General features: G+C 40.1%; 1 protein-coding gene and 1 non-coding gene across 8 annotated transcripts in view; both read right to left on the bottom strand.

The window, feature by feature from the left end:
- Positions 1-22,755, bottom strand: part of Gfm2 (GTP dependent ribosome recycling factor mitochondrial 2) — a 39,967-nt gene extending 17,212 nt beyond the window's left edge. For 2 of the 7 annotated variants that reach the window (XR_014997105.2, XM_087896807.1), the window contains exons 1-14: positions 22,176-22,656; positions 19,950-20,093; positions 18,916-19,000; positions 17,762-17,846; positions 15,990-16,047; positions 15,340-15,437; positions 11,940-12,065; positions 11,012-11,100; positions 7,766-7,854; positions 6,338-6,398; positions 5,986-6,165; positions 2,649-2,729; positions 1,668-1,816; positions 53-193 (exon numbers count right to left, since the gene is read on the bottom strand). Coding sequence is in view for 6 of the 7 variants with exons in the window: in XM_087896807.1 (XP_087752933.1) it covers positions 53-193; positions 1,668-1,816; positions 2,649-2,729; positions 5,986-6,165; positions 6,338-6,398; positions 7,766-7,854; positions 11,012-11,100; positions 11,940-12,065; positions 15,340-15,437; positions 15,990-16,047; positions 17,762-17,846; positions 18,916-18,960 (1,202 nt within the window). In the remaining variant the exon portion in view is untranslated. The other 5 variants (XM_048441513.3, XM_048441511.3, XM_048441512.3 and 2 more) reach the window with 5 other exon arrangements.
- LOC125405194 (small Cajal body-specific RNA 20) lies at positions 18,753-18,884 on the bottom strand. Its single transcript, XR_007233497.3, has one exon.
- Positions 22,756-22,779: the final 24 nt, after the last annotated feature.

Genomic DNA, 22,779 nt, shown 5'->3' with positions numbered 1-22,779 from the left:
CTTTGAAATAAATGAGTGCGGTTTTAGAAAACAACCAAAATCTTCCCCTTACGTGCAGTTTCTGTTGATGTTATGGATGGCCAACTGGGGCTTCAGTGTGCCCGAGTAAATGCGCAGGAAAACCAGGGGTCCTCGCTGCTTGTCGTGCAGCACTTTAAACGCCAGTGCACACAAGTCACCCTTATACCACTGCCTGCAAGACAAGGCAGGCATTAGAGAAGGCCCAGCTCTGCACAGATCACCAGGGCTCTCCAAAGATCACATGTAAGCTATCCAGGCCCAGGACGTAATGTCACTACAGCCCTCTCTTCCATCACTGACTAAAATACTTCATGGAGAGCTTACCAATTAAAAAAAAAAAAATAGTGGGTTCTCTTTCAAGTACTGCCATATTTGCAAACATCTTCATTGCACAAACTCTCTCCTTAAAAAGTGTACCCTCAAAGGTCATAAAAGCAAGGAATGCACAGGATAAATACATTTTCTTTCTAATTGTTGCTGTACACACTGCACACTTCACCTCGTGTGCAGCTGATAACACCACCAGTCTACAGTGGAAACTGGAGCTTGTTCACAGAGATGGTATTCTTAAAGAAATGTAAAGTTTTGAATTGTCCTGAAGGTGACAGATTTTTGTGCATAGGTGCATTTTTCTGAAAAAAGATAAATGATATTTTCACCAGTCTCAAGGAAGTCTATGACGCAGAGTAAGTTAAGCACTTCTGACAATAGTCTTTCTCCAGTCTCATTCCTCGTTAGACTTCTGCCTTTTAACTTTGATGGTTCAAATAAGGAAATTTTCTACATGCCAGCACTGGTCCTTACGCTTAACAAAGATAAACTCACTTGTTTTTTCAGGTCGGGGGAGATGAGTTCTATCACCTACACTTCACTAGATTAGCTGCAACAAGGCTACTTGAAGCCATGCCCACGCTCATGTCCCACGATGCCTTTCCAATTTAGATGTGAAAAATCACTGTCCTCCTTAACATAAAACCCATTTCTCCGCTATTCTGCTTAACACTACTTCAGATGTTAGATATCTATTATGCAAGTCCGGAGCTGGGCAGCAGGAAGAAACAATGATCTTTTTGAAAAACAAAACCAAACCACAGAATAATTACCACAGGAAATCCTGAAATCTAGATGAATATAAACAAATCTACTATGAGTAACAACCTTAAAGAGAAACAAAACAAGACAAAACACCAAAACCCCAACACAGATGGCAGAATCAACTCTCTGGGGAAAAAGCCACCTGCACAGTTCTACCAACTATGACAAGTTGTTGTTTTTTTAAAAAATATTTATTTATTTATTATGTATACAGTATTCTGTCTGCATGTGTGCCTGAAGGCCAGAAGAGGGCACCAGACCTCATTACAGATGGTTGTGAGCCACCATGTGGTTGCTGGGAATTGAACTCAGGATCGTTGGAAGAGCAGACAATGCTCTTAACCAATGAGCCATCTCTCCAACCCGACAAGTTTTAAAAAAAAGCAAAAATGTCATTTTCAAGTGAAAATTACCACGGCTCTGTATCATTTACAGAGATATTCTTACCACTGTTTTCTATTTTTAAAGGCTACTTTAAATGGCTACTTTTATCAGACAAGGCTTTCATTTTTCCAGGTGCATGGATTTAATGCATTTGGTCACACACTTACAGAGAGCCATGCTCGCGCTCCTCAGGTGATGGCAGGTACATAGTGATGGCATCCAGCAAGGGCTGCACACCCTTATTTTTCAAGGCACTCCCACACAGCACAGGCACTGCGGCCTGAGCCAGCGTCACTCTGTGGATCGCGGTCTGTAGCTAAAGGCAGACACAGAGAAGCATGGATCTGTGCACAGTGTACCTGTCCCCATGAGACTCTCCCAGTCAGACGCTTGTCCCGAACACCCATGTAAGCCAGCACTCTTCCCCACACCTCCACCATTCTGTATGGCTTCACTGTTTTGTAACCTTAATCACTGCTTAGCGCGTGGGATGTCGGTGTTGTCTCTTGTTCCCTAGAGTAAGTCTATATGAGCCTAGAGTAAGTCAATATGAGGTCTCTGAAAATACTGTGAAGTGTCAGAAGACAGAGACATTTAAGGTACATCAGATGATGAAAAAAACTGAAAAAAGGTTGTGTGCACTGGGGCTGATCTCTGCATCATGGCCAGCTGTTGTTTTCTGCAGATGCAGAGAGCCGCACTTACCCGTGGGCATAAGGATTCTGCTGGCCTAGGAAAGGGCAGGAGTAGGTTCTCCTCCTCTGAGAACCAGGACCTCACCTCCTACTGAGTGGGCCTCAGGCCTGCTTAGAGAGCTACCAATAAGAGAAGGTTAACTGACCCTGACTCTGGAGAAAACTGCACACGCTGCTGGCACTAAGCACTAACAGGAGCAGTGACGTTTATTTGTAAGCCACTTTTTTGTTGTTGTTGTTCGTCAAAACAGGGTTTCTCTGTGTAACTCTGGCGATCCTAGAACTCATGCAGTAGACCAGTGCTGGGTTAAAGGTGTGTGCCACTGCCCAGCATAAGCCATCATTTTTTAATAGTGTAAAAAGTTAACACATACATATACATGCTCCAAAGACAGAAACACAAACCATATTCACTTAGTAAGATTTTGTTTAAATGACTAAGTAACACATTACCTTTTCAGCTGGTACCAAATCAAAATTGTCACTAAATTCTCCTAAAACCAAGTCAGCAAATTCATCATCCAAATCAGCAACCTGTGAAGAAAGACAAACTTGCGTAACTTGTATTTAGTGTCATCCTTAGGTAGCAACTTTACAAGCGTGCACCAGAGAGATCGCTCAAAGCTGTAGGATAACCTGCCATGCACAGGTCAAACAACTCTTTACACCTCTTGAAAACACAATTTGGTTTTTGTTTTCATTTGGTTTTGCTTTCCAAAGAAAGGGAAAGTGGGAATTGAGAAAGCACTGTGAATCTCCTGAAGTCATAGAGAGCCAAAGGTGGATGTAATCACATTATCTGCTTAAATGCCTAACACACAATGGATGATATTCGTAAAAAGGACCGTCAGTTTGAGGATAAGCCAGGGGACTTTTCGTCCATAACATGTGTCAACCTGAACTCCTCTAACATTATGAATTCATAATGATCACTAGATTTCACATGATTCCCAACTGAAAGATCTAATCTGATTACCATAGTGACTGGAGTAAGACATTTCACTCGCGGGTTGCTGGTATCACCTCAACAACACAAATGCAGTTACCTAGTTTGTGCTTCTCATACAAATGTCAACAGGTATTTCAGCTGACAGCAACCTAATAAAACAGGCTGGGCACAGTGGCACACACCTGCAAACCCAGCACTGGGGAGACTGAGGCAGGAGGACTGTGAGTTTCAGGACAGCACGGGCTACAAAGAGAGACACTGTCATAAAAAACAAAAACAAATCATAATCTTAAAACAGTTTTAATTGTGGGTGGCAGTGCAAAGGAGAAAAATGTTCACGCTCGACAAGAAAAACCAACTGTAAGTGTAGTGGACATAGCAGAGACAAGGCTAACTGGCTGGGAGAGCAGCAAGTTGAACGTGAGGTTAAGGCCGGTTTCTGCATCTGGACCCCCTAGAAATGTCCTCCCACTACCAGCCTGCGCAGACTTCAGCCATATTTCATCACTGCTCCATTTGGTAACTCATAGGACTAATTAATACTAGCGCTTTCCCTTAGGAAGCTACACTAACCTAACTCTCTCAGAGACCCTGATGAAAGGACAAAGGAAACTGTTCTGTGTCCTTGTCCTGGAGTGGACTTGGCAAGGCCAGCCTGATGCCAGAGCCAGTGCCTCAGGAGTCAAGGTTGCAGCTTCTGGGGACCCGATTCTTCCCCCTGTGCTGTGGTTATCAGTCCTAAGGCAGCTGTGTCTGAGGTACCCTGTGCTCTCTTTGCCAACACTGACTTAGCTCTCTGCTGACGTTGCCCATTTTTCACCCTGCAAGCAGTATATAAATGCTGTACTTCTTAATAAACTTGTGTAGCATAAGACAAAATTTGTGCAGGCCTCACAAGCCCAGTTTTTATCTTCTCTGTTTCTCATGCCATGGCACCATCCCCTCAGGACCCTGCCACTGAAGATGAACCTGCTGGTCCAGGTCACTTTCCTCTTAGGGCTGTAGTGAGGATCTATTCATACTTTTTTTTTAAATGTTTATTTATTTATTATGTATACAATATTCTGTCTGCGTGTATGCCTGAAGGCCAGAAGAGGGCACCAGACCTCATTACAGATGACTGTGAGTCACCATGTGGTTGCTGGGAATTGAACTCAGGACCTTTGGAACAGCAGGCAATGCTCTTAACCGCTGAGCCATCTCTCCAGCCCCTCTATTCATACTTTTTAATCATACTTTCAGAACATGCAGTAAGTGGCCCACAATTAATAGCTATTATTATCCAAAGATGCCCTAAGACACAGAACGCTGATTCTAGTTCACACTTACGGTCTCGGTTTAAGATAAATATAACTGTGGTTCAAGTTTTACCATCATAGCCTTTTTAAAGCAGTTTGCTATCATAATCACTTTTAGGCATAGCTCGGTAGTAGTACCCTCATTAGTATTATTATTATGCAACCCTGAAGTGTTTCAATTTGTACACCCAAGGCCTACACAACGCTCCCCACCCACCACCCCCCCCCCCCCAGCCTCTGACAGTCACCGTTCCACTCAGTGTTTCTGGATCCCTCACAAAGTAGGCACGCAGCACTTGTAGCCCCTGCACTTCACTGAGCACTGATGCCCCTGATGGCAGAACTCCCCTCCCTTTCAGGGGAGAGTAACAGTCTACATTTTGTTGATCTACTCATCGGTTAATGTTAATCTGTTAACTGTTGGGGTGTTTCTGCATTTGTCTACTATGAATAATGCTACTAGGAATGGGGGTGGTTTCAAGACACTGCTTTTAATTCTTTGGATACACATAACCCAAAAGGAATGTCTGGAGAAGCCTCCATTTGGTGTTTTCCCATATGGTTTCTTTTTTTATTAAGGATGAATTTATGTTTAGTTTATGAGTACGAGTATTTTGTCTGCATGTATGTATGTGCAACACATGTGTGCTTGGTGTTTGCACAGGTCAGAAGAAAGTGTCAGATACTTTGGAACTGGAGTTACAAACAGTTGTTAGCCTCTGTGTTGGTGCTGGGACTCAAACCTGGGTCGTCTGCAAAAACAAGTACTCTTAACTACTGCCATGTATCCAGGCCTTCCTACATGGCTTTCTATTGTAGCCCTGTCACCGTATTCCTACTGCAGTATACAAGGATTACCTTTGCTCTACACTCTTTAGGACACACTTGTGGGGGTTCTTTTTTGTTTGTTTGGCTTTGGTAGCTAATGTACTTGGGATGATCTTGTTCTCTAAATTGTCTCCACACTCATACATTCACACAAAGATATTTATATACACATATAATCGGCACCTGTATTAGCCACTGATACCTCATTCTCTTTATGTACATCATACACTATCATGTCCTAGTAAAAATCAGTATGTGCAATTGTGTTTTGGCTACCCACGTAGACTGTAAGATCCTTCTTTATGCCTACAACTGTTTAGTATTAAAATTGTACACACACACTCAAAAAGAAACGAATTATGTGTCCAATTCATGATCGATGACAATTTTGCTCCTGCTCTTTCTATGCCTTACTGATCTAGAGAAGCAGGTCTAGACTAGGCATGGTGCATACATCTTTGAACCCCAGTACTTGGAAGGCTGAAGCAGGCAGATTTGTGAATTCAAGGCTGCCTGATCTATAAGGCAAGTTCCAGGCCACTAAGGACTACTTTTAAAAAAAGTTATTTTACTTGCTTATGGGTGGCGGACACATCAGCGTCTATCTTCATTCACTGTATTTTACATAGTACATAGGTAATTTTATATAAAGTTTCACAATAAATATGTCAAAAAGCTGCTAAACACTTACAGAATTTTAAAATAAAGTATTTACTTGTTCAATTAAGGAGTTCCTTGCTTCAATAGTCTCCTTCAGCAATTCCGGATCACTTGTTTCCAAGAGGGGTTTTCTCTCAAAGTCTTTTCCATCACCAGAGTTAGAATTCCAGAGAAGTTTTTCTTTGTTTACTACATCCACCACTCCTTGGAAAGTTCTGGCTTCACCAATCGGCAGCTGTAAGTCAGCGACAATACGAATGCAGAACCCCGCAGGTGACAAGATATCTTACTTGACCATTTCAACCAAAACCTTCAGCTGTACTCACAGTTCGAGTTTGTTGTAAAGTGTGCATGCCACAATAAATTGATGAGGAAATAGTAGAATGTTATATCAATTAACCAATTACCTGTAAAATCAGAGGCTTTGCCTTTAACTTCTCCCTGATGCTTTCGACGGCATAGTTAAAACTGTCAAAAACAAGACCATGCATTAGAAACGGTAAAAACTTCTGGGCTAAGGAATGTTTTCTAAAATAACCCTTAACCATAATGCTCACTATGTCAGTTTCCCACAGGGCAGTATCTTAAATAAACATGGTAATAGCAATTGAATATTTACCATTATCAACATGGGGAAGTTTAAGGAATTTTTATTGAAAACTTCACATAACCAAATAGTGATACTAAGATGAAAGTCACACAGATAATTAATTAGAGTTAAAGACTTTATTTGAATTAAGTATTCTTTCTTCTGTATACAGCTATACAGTATTGATTTTCTTCCAAGAGCCAGACTGACTAATGCTGTGTGTTTTAATCTTAGGTATTAGTATCATATGCTACAATGCTTGTTTCTATGCTATGGGGTGGCTCCCTATAGTACATATGATACAGTTATATATACATGCACATCACTCTGGCCCCAACTTCTCTGAGAACTAGCCTAGAATCCAGGCATTGACTTCATCACTACAGACTTAAGGCAGTCAGTGAGTACTTCTATGGACTACAAGAGATTTCATATAGGAAAGGTTCAAAGTCTAGCAAATGTTTCAGGTTGCTGTGCCATTAGCAATCAAGGGTATTTTAAACAGGGTAGCCAAAGAAGTCACATAACCACAAAGCACATGACTGTGGCCTTGGACAGTTTAACTTTTATCACACTCCCATCACTGACTCAGATGGCTTCCTACATTTCCTCCACAATCCTAAACATTTTTGATTCATTCTTGCTCACATTTCATCAACTCCTTTTATATTTTTGATTCTCTGTTGCCAGTAAATGTATCCATTCTGGTTTGCCACTCTGAATAAGCCTTGGTGTATGGGCACTGCATCTCAGCAGCAACATCTGCTTTCCATACAGGACGTTCTCCTTCCCAGTTCTAACTAAGGAAAATCAGAAGACACAGAAAGACCCCATTCTCTGAGTTAACTACAAGAAACAAACCTGCTCTCTAACTCTAGCAATCAGGAGGTCACAGGAGCCTTCGGGAGCAAAGGTTACGGTATACTATAGGGCTCCACAGAGAATTCACACGAACAGCAGGAGTCTGCACTCCACCAGGATTCCACAAAACGTGCTACACAAATCCAGACGGCTCCCCACTTAGCAGATCTCGATCAATCTCAACTACAATGAGCTGTTTGAAATTATTTTAAATTGGTTTTTAAGATTTTATAAAATATACTTTATTATTATGTAATATATATATATATATATATATATATAGTGCATAATTATACTTTAGAATTGCTTTTTCGAAACTTAAGCTATAAGCCGTGACTTGTTAGTGTTCTGTAGCCCTAACAGCCTAGCAGCACTCTTCACACACCTTGCTCCAGTTTTGTCCATCTTGTTTAAAAAACAGATCCGGGGTACCTTATGTTTGTCAGCTTGCTTCCACACGGTAAGAGTCTGGGCCTAAAGCAAAAATTAGAGAAAACGCTTGTGGTTGTTGTGAGACATGGGGTGAACAGATCCATGAATCTGTGTGATATGGAACTGGGCCTGATGACGGCAGGGAATCAGAACCCTACAGTGCATTTCCAGGGGCCTCCTCACTCCCAGAGAACACAACAGGGAGTAGATGGAGCGACTGGAAGATTCACGCTGCTTTAGGTGAACTAGGTTCACACACAAAGTGATTTAAAATTCGGGCGATACCTAGAGCTCACAGAAGGGAACTTAAGATGCAACCAGGTCTACTTCTTCTTTCACTTTATTTTTCCCAGTATGAAATAATGAAGTAATTTGTTCTAATTATTATTTTTTAAGTCAGGTCTCACGAAGCCTAGGCTGGCCTGGAACTCACTACACAGCAAGGCTGATCCTGAACTAGTGATCCTCCTGCATCCACCTCCCAAGCGCTGAGATTACAGGTGCGCCACCACATCTCCTAATGTCAGTTTTTGATAGGTAAGAAGGGTTTTGTCTTGACGAATAAGAATAAAACCACTATTATGATAAAAATCACATATTTCAATGGAATATTTGAATGTTCATGAACCAATAGGGTAAAGTGTGACGAACAGACTAGTATCAATATTTATAAGTAATTCATATATGCTTTTTGTTTAATTGATTTCATTTCTGCACACACTCAATTTATAAATATAGTCTGACTCTATTAAAACACCTGTACCTCAAAGAGTCATAAGGCCTGAGAAACATGAAAAGTCTAACGCTCAGTTTTTTATTTGTTTAGGTAAAATTTTACATGACAAAATCCACAGACTAAGCATACAGATGGAGCTTTGATAAGAAACAGACCTTGTAACTACTATCAATACATAGAAGATCCTGTCTCTCCAGGGAGTTTTCTCATGCCTCTCCAGCCCTCTCTAAGAAACCAGGTCTGAAACATCGCCACAGGTTCATGAGTTTCATATAACTAGGATAGCTTCTGATTTGTCCACCTTTATGCAGACAGATCAGCTTCTCTGACAGATCAGTCAGTGGATATGTATTAGGTAGCTGCTAGCTTACAGCTGCTGTTGAGTCTAGCCACTACAAACATTCTGAACAAATCTCTAGCTAATGTTTCCACTCCCTTGGAAAAAGAAACACAATTATTGGTTTATTTGTTTTGTTTGGTTTGGTTTTTGATTTTTTCGAGACAGGGTTTCTCTGTGTAGCCCTGGTTGTCCTGGAACTTGCTCTGTAGACCAGGCTGGCCTCAAACTCACAGGTATCCACCTGCCTCTTCCTCGCGCATGCTGGGATTAAAGGTCTGCGCCGCCACTGCCCAGCTGAATTAAGGGTTTCAGCATAGGTGTATCTATAACTTTATAAGAAACTGTCCAATAGCCTTCTAGTTACTGCATGGTTTTACTGTCCTGTCAGCAGCCGTGAGCTCCAGCGGAACCACCCTCATCAGTATTAGCCTTGCTCTTCTGAATCTTAGTCACTCTTCAGGACACAAATTGGTATCTTATGTTGGTAACTCCTCAACAGCCCTGCACATGGACCAAGTACACAGGTGGATATGGCTGGGTCACAACAGTAAGCAGGAGATATGGAGACAGCTGCATTTATTTCCAAATGATGATTTTCTCCTAAATTATAATGTGACCAATTATAATGGTCACATTTAGAAAATTTTAAGCTCAACATATATTTTCATGTAGTATATAATTCAAATTTCTGTTCACTTCAATGATGTCTTCTAATTCATTTTAAATTTAGGATCCAACCAAGGATTTAAAATACATTCAGTTGTCATGATTATTTAAATATTTTAATCTAGCATAGTTCTTCATGATTCCCTTTTATCATTTATGATGCTTATATTAAAAGATATTATTTTTAAATTTCTGGAAACTTGTAAGTAGTTCTCCCTGCCAAATCTTTTTACTTAGCTCTCACTAATCACTGTCTCATGATAAGACATGGGACATTTTGGGAGGACTACACATTGTTGTATCTTTCTCCAACTATCACATTGCATCAATTTTGTCCCATTTTTAAGATACTGATTTTTATAACTTAATTAAGATAATTTAAGGGCAGAAGAACTTAAATGGATTATATATTCACCAAGGCCAATTTTGAAGAGCACACTCACTAAAGATAGAATAACTTACCCCTGCAAACACAGCACAGACAAGGTGGTGCCAAACTACTAGCAATAAGCTCTATTAAAATATCCATTTTCAAAACTGACTCAAAGACTTTAATGCATACCTGTGTGTAGGGGGGAGAGGGTAGTAATGCTGTACTTGAACCTAGGCACCCATACAAGCTAGGCAAAATGCTCTAGAAATGAGTTACAGCCCCTCCTAAGAGTCTTTATAGTAACTGTGAGGAGACAATGATTCATGTGACTGCACTGCTAGAAATGCCGGCTCCCCTCTTTTAAGAGTCACTTCTATGGGCTGGAGAGATGGCTCAGCGGTTAAGAGCACTGCCTGCTCTTCCAAAGGTCCTGAGTTCAGTTCCCAGCAACACATGGTGGCTCACAACCATCTGTAATGAGATCTCGTGCCCTCTTCTGGCCTACAAGCACACATACAGACAGAATACTGTATACATAATAAATAGATTTTTTTAAAAAAAGAAAAGATACGTTTTTATAGCAGTCTGTGATATAGTGTCTCCCTTGGGAAGGAAAAGTGGGTTTGCTGACTGCCCTAGAAAATACAGTGTCAGTCCTCCAGAGCAACATGGAGGAATGTTAACAGCACACTGTAAAATACTTCCATCCTTCTTACCCTGTCACAGGACCAGCTGGCCCCGGCTCCTTTCATGCTATTCTCTAGACTAGGACTTGGGGATTGATGACTCAGGTAATAACTACATATAGACTAATAAAGTCAACAGAATCTCAGACTCCTCACAGTTCCCAATATCAACCATCATATTTTCTTAAAAAACAAACAAACAAACAAACAAACAAACACTTTCCTTCCATTGTGAAAAATCTGAGATTACATTTTATTATTAAATTCCAACTTCCTTTAACCACAACCTGATTTATATGGATTTACCAAATAAAGGGATATAATTAACTAATTCTGATACATTCTACATTTTAAAAAAATTGCACTGTTGTTCTGTCTTCACTTTGGCAGTATTTTACCTCTACACCAGCAGAGGCATCAAACACGGCCACTGCACCATCCAACACTCTCAAGCAGCGTTCAACCTCCAAGGTAAAGTCCACATGACCTAAGATAAGAATAATAAGTACTTAAAATCTTGAAACAGAAAACAATCACACGGGTCAGCAACATCCCTCGCGACCACAAAAGATGGTGAACACCTGAGAGAAGTGTTCCATGAAGCTATTTGTACACCCCCGATCACAGTGAACAAATATACAAACGTGGTGCAGTCACCTCCACCCCACAGGCTCTGAATCTGGAGAAGATTTAGAAAAAAAGGTGTCTATTCTAAACATGGACAGACTGTTTTTCATGTCGTTGTTCTTTAAATAATAAAGAATAACAAGTATTTACATAGCAGTCACATATTTGATGCTGTAGGCATACAAGAGAATGTATATGGTTTACGGAAATATTACACCATTCTACAAGTGATTTAAGCATCTAAAAGTTTTAGCTCTACAGAGAATCCTAAAATCAATTCCTCAAGTACAGTGAGAGACAAGTATACACACAGCCTTATAGGGACAGAATTCGTGCTACACAAAGACTTAACACTAATTGAAGTAAACCAATCACAAAATGATAAATACAGTGTGACTCCACATACAGCTGTCTAGAGCAGTCATGTGACCAGAAGTCATGTGACCAGATGCAGAAAGTAGAACGGTGAGGAGAGGGGCAAGAAAAGCAGTTGTTTACTAAGTACAGAGTTTCAGTTCTAGAAGATGAAATGCTCTGAGATCTGTTTCACAGTGACATAAATATGATAAATACGATGGAGCTGTATGCTTAAAAATGGCTTAGATAGGAAATTTAATGTTTTCATCATGATTTAAAAAACAAAACCAAAGAAACAGCCTGAGAGACATGGAGTCTCTGCACGGTGAACCTGCATCATACCTGGTGTGTCAATCAAATTGACTCTATACCCTTTCCAGTCAAAGGTCACAGCTGCCGACTGGATGGTAATGCCTCTTTCTCGCTCTTGAGCCATGAAATCTGTCACTGTGTCTCCATCATCGACATCTAATCAGGAAAAACAGACCATGGTTTAGTTCAAAACAAGGGCATCTTACTTGTTCTCAATAACTTACTTCCCTGGGATAGCGTAATCTACTCTGAGAATAAAAGCTCCCCCAAATATTCAGTGTAATATCTAGATTTTATCTCTATATAAAATCCTCATAAGAGAAAAATCCTTTTTAGAATGATTTCATGGAAGTTTCTTTTTTAAAAAATTCTATTAACCACACACTCATTTCCTTTAATTCTAGCTTGATGTTTCTTATTCCTTCTGTGCCCCACAACCCTGGCTAGGGGATAGAGCAGTTCAAAGTCCACCGGTTAAACTCCCTCCTAACTTTATTCCTACATCCTGATTATCTGGTCTGTACAGTAAAGCTAATGTAACAGAATTACCCTTACCTAGGTGTCACAAGAACAAAATGAGGCAGGATATAAGATCTAGTCCAGCTCGATAATGCTATGGAGCAGCCACACACTGCGTGAGGACTAGAAACATTCTTTCCAGGGCAAGTTACCCTTTACGAGGGCTCTCACTGCTCAGTGTTCCAGAGCAAGGATTTGTCTGTAAATAAGGCCTGAGGAAGAGTTCTCAGTATAAACTCAGGCTTGAACTTAATCCTGAGAGTTCACTCAGATGAATTACAACTTTTATTCTGATTAAATTTATAGGCAATAATACATGAAAGTTATTTTTACTATTCAAAATCCATGAATGTAAGCTATCACACCATTATACTATCACTTACATCAACAGAAGACCCCCTAAAATATCATCTAACTTCCCCTTACACACACACACACACACAATTTAAACACCAACATCAAGGAAAATAAAAAAATGTATTGGCAAGAAGTCTAGCCAGACTGTGTAGCCTTGACTGGCCTGGAATTAACTATGTAGTACAGGCTAGTTCTGAACTCACAGAGACGTGCCTGCCTCTGCCTCCCTAGTGCAGGGATAAAAATGTGTACCACCAAATCTGGCTCATGTTATTATGTGTCAGATCTGGCCTGACTGGTTCATACATTCCTGAGAAGTGGAGTGTGGATTGAGAAAGGAAATAGACAAGGGACAGAAGATAGAGTCGGGAGGGCTTCCAGTGGATACTGGAGCAAAAAGTCAAGTTTATTTCTCACCATCCTTCTACACCCAATCAAAAGATGAGGGCACAAGACTTCCATGATACAAAGAAAAAGTATAATTACCTCCTTACATCTCAAAACACCCAGTAACCATGCCCTAAGTCAAACATCCTGCTGTCTGCTTTTGAGGAGCAAAGCATCCAGTAGCTACACCTTTGGTCAAACATCCTGTCCTTCGTCCTTGAGGAGCAAGAATAGGTTTGAACTCTGTGACCTTTAATCAAGATGGAATGGATTCAAAATTGTGGGCCCCCACAATAATGACTATTATTCTAATCAACAAAGCAAACTGTGGTCACCAGAGCTGTGTAAATTAGTTTCTAGGCCTACAGAAATCTAAAATCAGTTCTTGATGCTTCAAATTTTGAAGTATTTCCAATTTCCAGTTTTAGATTTTCCAGAATAGAAATTCCCAATTAGTGAAGTTCATGTAAACATTCCTAAACTAAAAATTATAGCTGAAATAGTTCTGATATCTCAATCATATGGATTGAGGATACTTAACCTATATTGACTATAAATAAACTTGAAACTGGTTAAAACTTCCTATAATTTTAAAAAATTGAAACTTAGAAACTATACACTCACTTCAGGTATCCAAAATGGGGGTATGAGGGAAGGGATTATCATCAGACTTATGAAACAACAGAAGCCTGACAATGCCCCACTTCTTGCCGTCAGTCATCACATAAATAATGAAAAACCTAGGCAGCCCTATGTTTAAGAATCTACCACTGTAGTGCCTGCACTAAGGGACAGTACACAAGCTGGGAACTAAGCTGGAGACTTAAAAATACACGCAGACAGACAGAGACATGGGGACACGGGTCATCCTTGATAGAAGAGTGCCAAGAATGCTCACTTTAGTGTGCTCAGGGGCAGCTTATATAGTGCCCTGGCCACACCCCAGCTCTCAGGAGCTTTCAGCTGCAGACTCATCAGAACCCACTCCCCTGCCATCAGGGTCTCGTGCTCAGAGCAGCTGCAGGCTGCTCACAGCAGAGGAAAACAAGTTGTTTACAAGAAATTCAGGGTCTGGTGGTTTGCAGTCCCCAACATACCATCACGAAGACTCTAATCTTAATGTTCTTTTTGTCTATTAAGCATCTAGTCTCTTATGTTTCCAAGTGTCTAGGAAAATGGCTCCCAAGAGGAACATATCATAAACTAGACCTCCTGAACCCACCATGAGACTCAGCCAGCACTACTCAGAAGCAGTAACCCCTGATCTACACTCATGCAAGTTCACCCTTTTAAATTCAGTGACACACACACACTCTCACTCTCTCACACACAATCAGACACTCACACAGATCTACTCACACATACAGACATGAAAATGAAAAACGGACCAGTTGGGAAGAAGGGAGTGTGGGGGACAAGAGAAGGTAATGATGGCTGAAAATACATTATATGCACATACAAATTGTCAAAAATAAATAAAGAATGCACAGAAAAATTGGTGCAAATAAAAGCAAAAAGCTGCTCTGGGGAATAAATGCAGGCCGACTGAGAATTAACTACAATCTGCAAAAGCTTCAATTGAGCAGTAAACTGCAGACCTCAGAAAATACAACTAAGCGAAGGATTAACAAAACCGTCTCCTTTTCCATAGAGAATTTGACCTTAACTTTCCAGATTTTTTCTTCTAAAAAAATCAGACAATAAAAGTATGTCAACTATGTGGCTAGTATGTCAACAATAGAATTATTTCAACACACACACACACACACACACACACACACACACACACACACCCCAAAGTAAAATCTACCTCCTTAAAGAAATACAGTTTAGAGTTACATACCTTGGGCTTCCCTGAGTAGGGTATGGAATGTCCCTTATATGAACCCTGGAAAGTAATTGCTATCTCCACTAGGGGGCTCTTGCAAAAAGAAACATCTAATGCTAAATGTGGTTCTGTCCTACAAACTTCCAGTAGGCCAATGTCAAGTGAGGCCCATGATGGCCTTAGGAACGCTCAATGCTCAGCTAAATCTCAGAAGACATTCTGGTGGTGTTGCCAGCTACCTTATCTTAATGTTGTCGTTTAGACACCAGAGACTCCAGGCCATACTCTAGCTGACTTCTTTTGCTAGAGGGGTTGGGGAGAGGAGGAATCCATTCTAACCTCCCAATGATCTTGTGTATCCAGAATAGTACAGAATTCGTTCTGTGGTGGTAGTTTTGCCTGCATCAATATGAGCCATAATTCCAATATTACGGATTCTGTTTAAAAGGGGAAAAGTCATGCATTATGAGGCACATATTACAACCAAATATCTATGCTGTGAGAACCTACAGGTGATTAGTATACAGTATATGCAATTATGTACAAAGATAAATGCAAAGCATATTTCGGCTTATTTTCAGCATATATTAAGTATATATGGTGAGAGAGTATACTATGACATTCTCATATACGTATATTAAGTATACACAGTAATAGACTATACTATGACATTCTCATATACGCATGCGATGTACTTTGGTCACATTCGCCCCGCACCACCCTCTCTTGTACCCACTCATTCCCGTCAATGTATCCTACCACATTATCAGACAAAAGAGCTAAATAAAAAAGGGCTAATTACAATATCAAGACTCTCTTATATTCATTTGTTACATTAAAAAATCTTAACACTTAACTGAGAAAAATATCTTTTGAGATCCATACTAACATTCACAACAGAAATTGCATAAGTCACCAGAAAAGCCGCCGACAAAGACTTGTCAGCTTCTCCGCAGCCTGTTGGGAGCCAGTATAATGATAGTACTTACTTTGCCACAGGAGGGCTAATGATGGAGTGAAGGGATTTGACATCATTTCCTATTACACCTAACAGGAAGAGAATTGAAATTAAACTATTAGATTAATAAAAATTTTTCTTTAATTTATAAATGAAAACATACAAAATAATTTAAAACAAATACAACACTCCAAATCAAGCGAAATAAAATGCAGTTATTTAAGATTTATTTCCTACCAACATAGGAAAGTTATGATTGATAATAGAAATTCTGGATAACAATTTCTTTTTTCAGTCCACACCTATGAACATCAGTCTCTAAATTAAACCCTTAAAAAATACAGATCTATTTCAGTCAGTTACTTATTACACCTCTGTTTACAGAACTGTAGAACCAGTGTTCATAACAATAAGATAGAAGGTAACAGCAGGTCCTATATAAAAGGGAAATGTAAATGTGCAGTCATGTAAGCCTGCATTTCCAAGTCTTGAAGCATTCTGAGTGACCAAGTGATTGTGAGCTGCCATGCAGGTTAGACCCTCCCTTCCCTCAACTATGCCAGGCCCAGGGCCTTTTAGAGACAGATACCTGTGTGCAATCAGTCAGCAGCAGCTGAAAGATACGAATTCTAAGTAGCTAAGTAGTGTTTCTTTTTTATTTTACTTATTTAATATTTTCTTTGCTTGGCTTGTTTTTGAGGCAGTGTCTCACTCTGAAGTCTTGGTTAGACTGCTATGTAGATCAGGTTGGCCTCAAACTCACTGAAATCCTCCTGTCTCTGAATTCTGGGGTTAAAGGTGTGCACCACTGCACCCAGCTTTTATTTAAGGTTTTGAAGCAGAGTCTTATATATAGTCCTACTGAGAGTTAGACTCTCGGGACCTTCTGCTTCAGCCTTGCTAGCACTAGAATTTTAATGTGAGCCCCCCCAACATCCACATAGTATTTCTTACAGAAAAAATGTTCACAAAGATCACTCCACGTGAGCCTAAGTTTCTGTAATTATACTGAAGCTACAGCAATTTTACTTGTGAATTTAATTTCTATTTTTATGCTCTTTAAACAAAGTCTTCTAAATTTCTAAAATAAAAAGTTTTAGATTTTCAAAAGTCCACTGGGCACTCTAAAGACCGAAAGACAAAGTACATGCCACAGTTAAACCAGCAGGGGCGAAACACCAAAGCCTTTGTACAGACTGACAATGCAGCCGTGAGTAGACCAGCAGCCAGGCAGTATTATGGCATTCCATCACTGCACATGATGAATATGCTAATAAGAACAGCAAAAAAATTAAGCTATTTCCATTCAGTACTGTATGCTTGCTCCCTTCAAACACAGGAAGGCATGAGGAATGAGGTGGTCAGCTCCCAGATATTCCGGATCCTAGTAGTCAGGCCTCCAATTTAAGCTATTCCAGATAAATATGTACCTAACTTCTTCTAAAACTCCTCAAAATAAATTATTTTTATTAAAATCTCTCCACATAAAGCATGTTAATTTAAAACTCAGCAATGAACCACAAAGTATTTCTCAGGAGGGTACTCCACCAGCAGACTCACTAAATGAGTCAGCTGCCTCCCTTGGTTCAGCTCATCAGAGGCCCACCCAGCAGAGGGGGAGCAATGACTCCACGAAGACCAATCTCCCATCACATCTACCAAAACACTCTCAGCTAATAACCTCGAGGAAATAGCCAAAAGTTAAAATAGGTTGGAAACCTCTAAGAGGCAAGGTTACGAAACAGAAAGTGAGAGACAACGCGCGAGAGGAGAAAGCAAGCATTTCTAGTAGAACATCTGTACCTGCTGGGGAGCTGTAGTTTCTTCGAAGAGGCACCCGAGTCTTTGATCTTTTTAAAATTGCTTTTAGTTTACAGTAGCACATGGTCTATGAGGGAAAAAAAAGAAACTGACATTAATTTTATTTGATCATACACAACAAATATGGAATCCAGGAAAGACATCTTGTGGGTGCAGTGCCACATCCTGTAATCCCAGCCATCAGGAGACTGAGGGGAGACCCTGAGTTTGAGGGCAGCATCCACCACTAACAACAATCTCTCCATATCCTTGTTCAAGAGGAACATATATTACGTAGAATACCACTCAAGTAATTTTAAACTAGTGAACGAAATGGGCAGCCTCAGGACACGACATGCAGCCATGCGGTGTCTGGGTTTCACCAAGGCTCCCTGCTGGATCACTGCTGGAGGCGAAGCAGCCCAGACAAGCACAGTCTTGTGAGTGACAGAGGGCATGATTCTGTTTGACGATTCATATTTGTAATACATAATGAAAATCTGCATTTACAAAATAATACATAGAGCTTTAGTGTTAGGATAAAGCTTACAGGAAGACACTGTTCATGAAACATGAGGCAGATATCAAAAATACCTCAGAAGTTGTTTTCCAACAGCTCTGCAGAGTTTTACCTTAACTATTTAACAATAATGTCATATCTTGATATGATGTCATAAAACTTTACTTCACAGATGTTTTAATTTACAGATATTTGAATATATGTACAGCACATTCTTAGTTGGCAGTGTAAGGGTGAGCATTCAGAACTGCCATTCTTGGAAGAGACAGAAAACATCAGCCTTCCTCTTTATTACCTCATGAGAATAGCATTTTGTCTGCTGCTCACTCTTTTCACTGCTAAGGAAAATTTTAATTTGCATTTCCAATTAAATTAAGGTAGTTTGGCCAAACTAAATTTAGAATAAGTTATACTAAGCCTCTGGGGAAAAAAAACAATTGGGCTACTAAAGTACAATCCTTTTTTTTTTTTTTTCAATGTCTGAGGCCGGAAAACAAGGCTGCCCGCTCATGGCAGCCCTGACGACGATGCCACTCACAGATCATCTTGGCCTCTAGCCCTGGCTGAGGAGGAATGTGATCCCCAGAGCCCAATGGACAAAAGGCCCAAGTACAATCCTTTTGTAAGAAACACTTACATTAAGATGTACACTGAATACTTTCTGATTATTCACTGCAAACATCCTCCAGCTGGTAAATACTGTGACCCTCTAATATCTTATCCTGAAAAAGAAACAAACACAATTATAAAACTAAATATATGCATTAAATCAGTAAGGCATACATAAGAAATAGGATTGCATATTTTAGAAAATAGGAATAATTCTAGCTACCAAAAACTCAATACATAATTTAAAAAGTAAAACTTCATATGAAATGAAATATACAGTTAAGCTTAAATTGTCCTCCTTTTAAAAAAGACACCTTAATTCTTAAATGAAGATATGAAAAGCTGAGAGTTTGGTGGATACCTGTAATCCCAGCGCTAAGGAAGCAGAGGGAGGAGGGCTGCCAAATTTGAGGCCACCTGGGCTACATAGTAAGATCCTATCTCAAAGAAAAAACAAAAAAAGACAAACAAAACTTCAAGATATAATTGAAGCACAACTATTAAATTTTTAAAAATTAAAAAATAAAAATATACTTTAAACATACACAATAAACTATGATAAACATTCTCATGAAAACTTGGTAGTTTCTCATTGACAACAAAAATCTACATATTCTAATTTTTAATAATAAATATATGAAAATAAAACAAAGATATAGCAAAGTCAGCTGTCTTTGTGTGGTTGCAGAACCAGAGCACCTTGGCTTGTACTCACTAACCCCGAGGGCGCCCCAGGTGGAGTACTTGCTAGTATGTCTAAGGTCCCAGGTTTGACCTCATTACTGCAACAGGCCCCTAAAGCCATATTTACCAAGTCTTCACAACATCAAAAGTGTGGCAAGAAGACAGAGGATCTAATACCCTAGGACCTGGGGAGATGATGAGAAATCAGCTGTACAGGGAGAGAGTCATGCTCAGCTTGTCTTCCTGTGAAACCTGCATGGAATTTCAGAAGTCACCAAGGCATTCCACTTTATTTCCTAGGTGTATCCTGAATCTACTCCAACTGTCGAGGTTCAGGCCTCATCTTTTGTTTCTGGTTACTAAGGAACAGACACTTGCCTGTAGTCACTGATCCAGTGCTGGCAACAGAGAAGTCTACACACTATCCTTGCTCAGAGCCACAGGCAATGATTTTCAGAGGCACAAGTGGCATCCAGTAGATGGACACTGCTAAATATTCTAGAATCCACAGCACATCCGCCTCTGACAAAGAACAAAATGTCAGTAGATTGAAAAACACCTTGTAATTTCACTGATTCTCCAACAGTGATCTACAGACTCTTGAGGATTGTCAAGACATTTTGAAGGTCAAAATTACTTTCATAATAAACTAAGGCATTAACTATGCTTTTCAATATTCACATTTGGTTGTGAGGTAGGCAAAGTAGGCATGCCCCCGGTATATATCCAGGCACTGGCAGAGGATATATTTATTATCAGTTGCCCAGAAGTGGTGGTTAGCACCTTTAATCCCAGCAGAAGCAGCTGGATCCCTGTGCATCCAAGGCCAACCTGGTCTACATAGTGAGTTTCAGGATGGCCACGTTGGTTACACAGAGAAACCCTGTCTCAAACACTGGAAAGAAAGAAGACTATATTATCATTGCTAAATTGTTAATGATCAAACAACTGGTTTAACAATTTCAATGGAGAGTATGCAGGCCGGGCTGGAGACTGCTCAGCGTTAAGAGCGCATGCTGCTCTTGAGAGGACATTCAGTTCGAAGCACAGCAGCCACACTGGCAGCTCACAAATGTCGGTGACCCCAGCTAAGGAATTCTGACATCTCTGACCTCCATCGCCTCCACAAGCACTAGCACTCATGTGCACGCACCCACACATACACATAATTAGAAATCATAAAAAGAAATCTTTTTGAAGCTAAAAAGATGAACTTGACTGTTAAGGTGGAAGACAGACCTGGGAGGAGCTACAGAGAAACCCTGTCTCGAAAAAAAAACAAAAATAAATAAATAAATAACCTTAAATTAAGTTCTTAGTATTGAACTAATTGTGTGAGAACTTGCTTCCTATCTTCCCTCCCTGAAGAAATGATGTTCCCAGAATATATTCCAAATATATTATCTGCATACAATATTTATTATTTTGTATTGATGTCTCCTAAATAATACATTTCATTTCAAATCTGTGCCGTATCAAACATCGTTTAGAAAACTATGATGTATGAGTTAGACCAAAATGTTCCTTATTAGCATTAGCCCTTAATATTACTTTTTCTTTTCCTCTTTATGCTGAATAGAAGATCTCAAGCTATCAATCTTATTTTCACTACAAGTAATTTCAGGCACAAGTAATTTTATAAGATTTAAACCTTATTTTTATTTATGTGTGTCCCTGTGAATGTATGCCATGTATGTATGTAAAGGTGCCTGCAATGACAGCCAGGAAGAACAGCAATTCCTAGATTCAGGTTAAAGTAATTTCTTGATCAAGAAGTTGATTAAATAAGAAGCTGATTAAATAGGGCCTGAAAACCCACTGAGACATACATCTACAGTATATCCATTTTCTGGATGTATGTCCCATTTCAACAAAATCTTTAAAAAACAAAACAAAAGCCAGGAGGTGGTGGCGCATGCCTTTAATCCCAGCATCAGGAGGTAGAGGCAGGCAAATCTCTGTGAGTTTGACGACAGCCTGGTCTACAGTGAGTTTCAGGACAGGCTCCAAAGTTACACAGAAAAACTCTGTCTCCAAAAAACCAAAACCAAAAACAACTTGCTGGAGTCTCAAGTCTTCTTAGATAAACCACTAGAAATCTCTGCACTTTGATCTTTCATCTACGGCATCACAGAAACAACATGAGAACTAACTCCACACATTCAATAAGAATTGCGTTTAGCACTGCTTTCTAGGGTGGATGAAGACAATTCTTGCACTCACACTGACTCTAGGCAACTCAAACAAAACAAAATACTATGGAGACAAAAACCTGAATCCAAGCACTAAGACTTCTTGGGATGAATACTTTTTAATATTGGTAGTTCCAAACTTAAGCGTTAACTAGGATTTTTTTTTTTTTTTGACTACTAGGGGTTGATGAGATGGCTCAGCTGTTAAAAGCATTGACTGTCCTTTCAGAGAACCCAGGTTCAATTCCCACTAGTACTCCAAACTATGTTTTGTAATCCAACACCTTCTTCTGGGCTCGAGGACTCCGGGCACGCTCGTGGTGCATAGACATACATGTACGCAAAACACTCATACACACTAAAAAAAATAAAATAAATTCACAAAACACACTTTTTAAAAGGTAAAACTGACCCTAATTACATGTGCTTTCTTGGTAATTCCTTCCCGGCAATAGAGAGGCAGTTCATCCAGGTTCGCTCAGTCCTAACCGGCCTCAAGAACTTAGGAAATTAAATCCACAAAAAAAAAAAAATTATCTCTTGCTTTCCTGGCAGTTGACCCATCAGTTTTACTTTCTACATAATAAATTTCAATTACTTGTGCACACACTAGTGTCAAGAGAAACAATGAGTCGCCCTTGATAAAGGATGAAGAAAAACATCCCTAATTCAGCAGGCATCAAGGGCTGGGCTTCTGGAGCCTGCTGTCAGCCGCAGCCACAAGGTCAGCAGTTCCCAGCACAAGACCGGGTCGCCGCTGCAGTGTGGCATTCACAAGGCACTGTGCACCAACGACTAGCTTCTCTCTGCCAGACTGAGGAGAGCAAGGGGCGCCCGCCACTCCAAATCTGGCAACGGCCTCACGTTACAACTCCCCACTGCCTACCGCAGCCTCATACCTGCAGAAAGAACGAGAACGTACAGACTTGCCGGCTTCCGGTGCCGTAGGGGGCAGACTTTCCCATTTCCGGCGGTGCGTCAACTAAATATCGCCTGCTAGCAACTTCCGCTCTTCT

Source organism: Myodes glareolus, chromosome 15, assembly GCF_982192425.1.
Source record: "Myodes glareolus chromosome 15, mMyoGla1.1, whole genome shotgun sequence".
In the NCBI taxonomy this organism is placed as follows: domain Eukaryota; kingdom Metazoa; phylum Chordata; class Mammalia; order Rodentia; family Cricetidae; genus Myodes; species Myodes glareolus.
The sequence above is the reverse complement of the archived record's forward strand: the minus strand, read 5'-3'. Positions and strand labels throughout refer to the sequence as shown.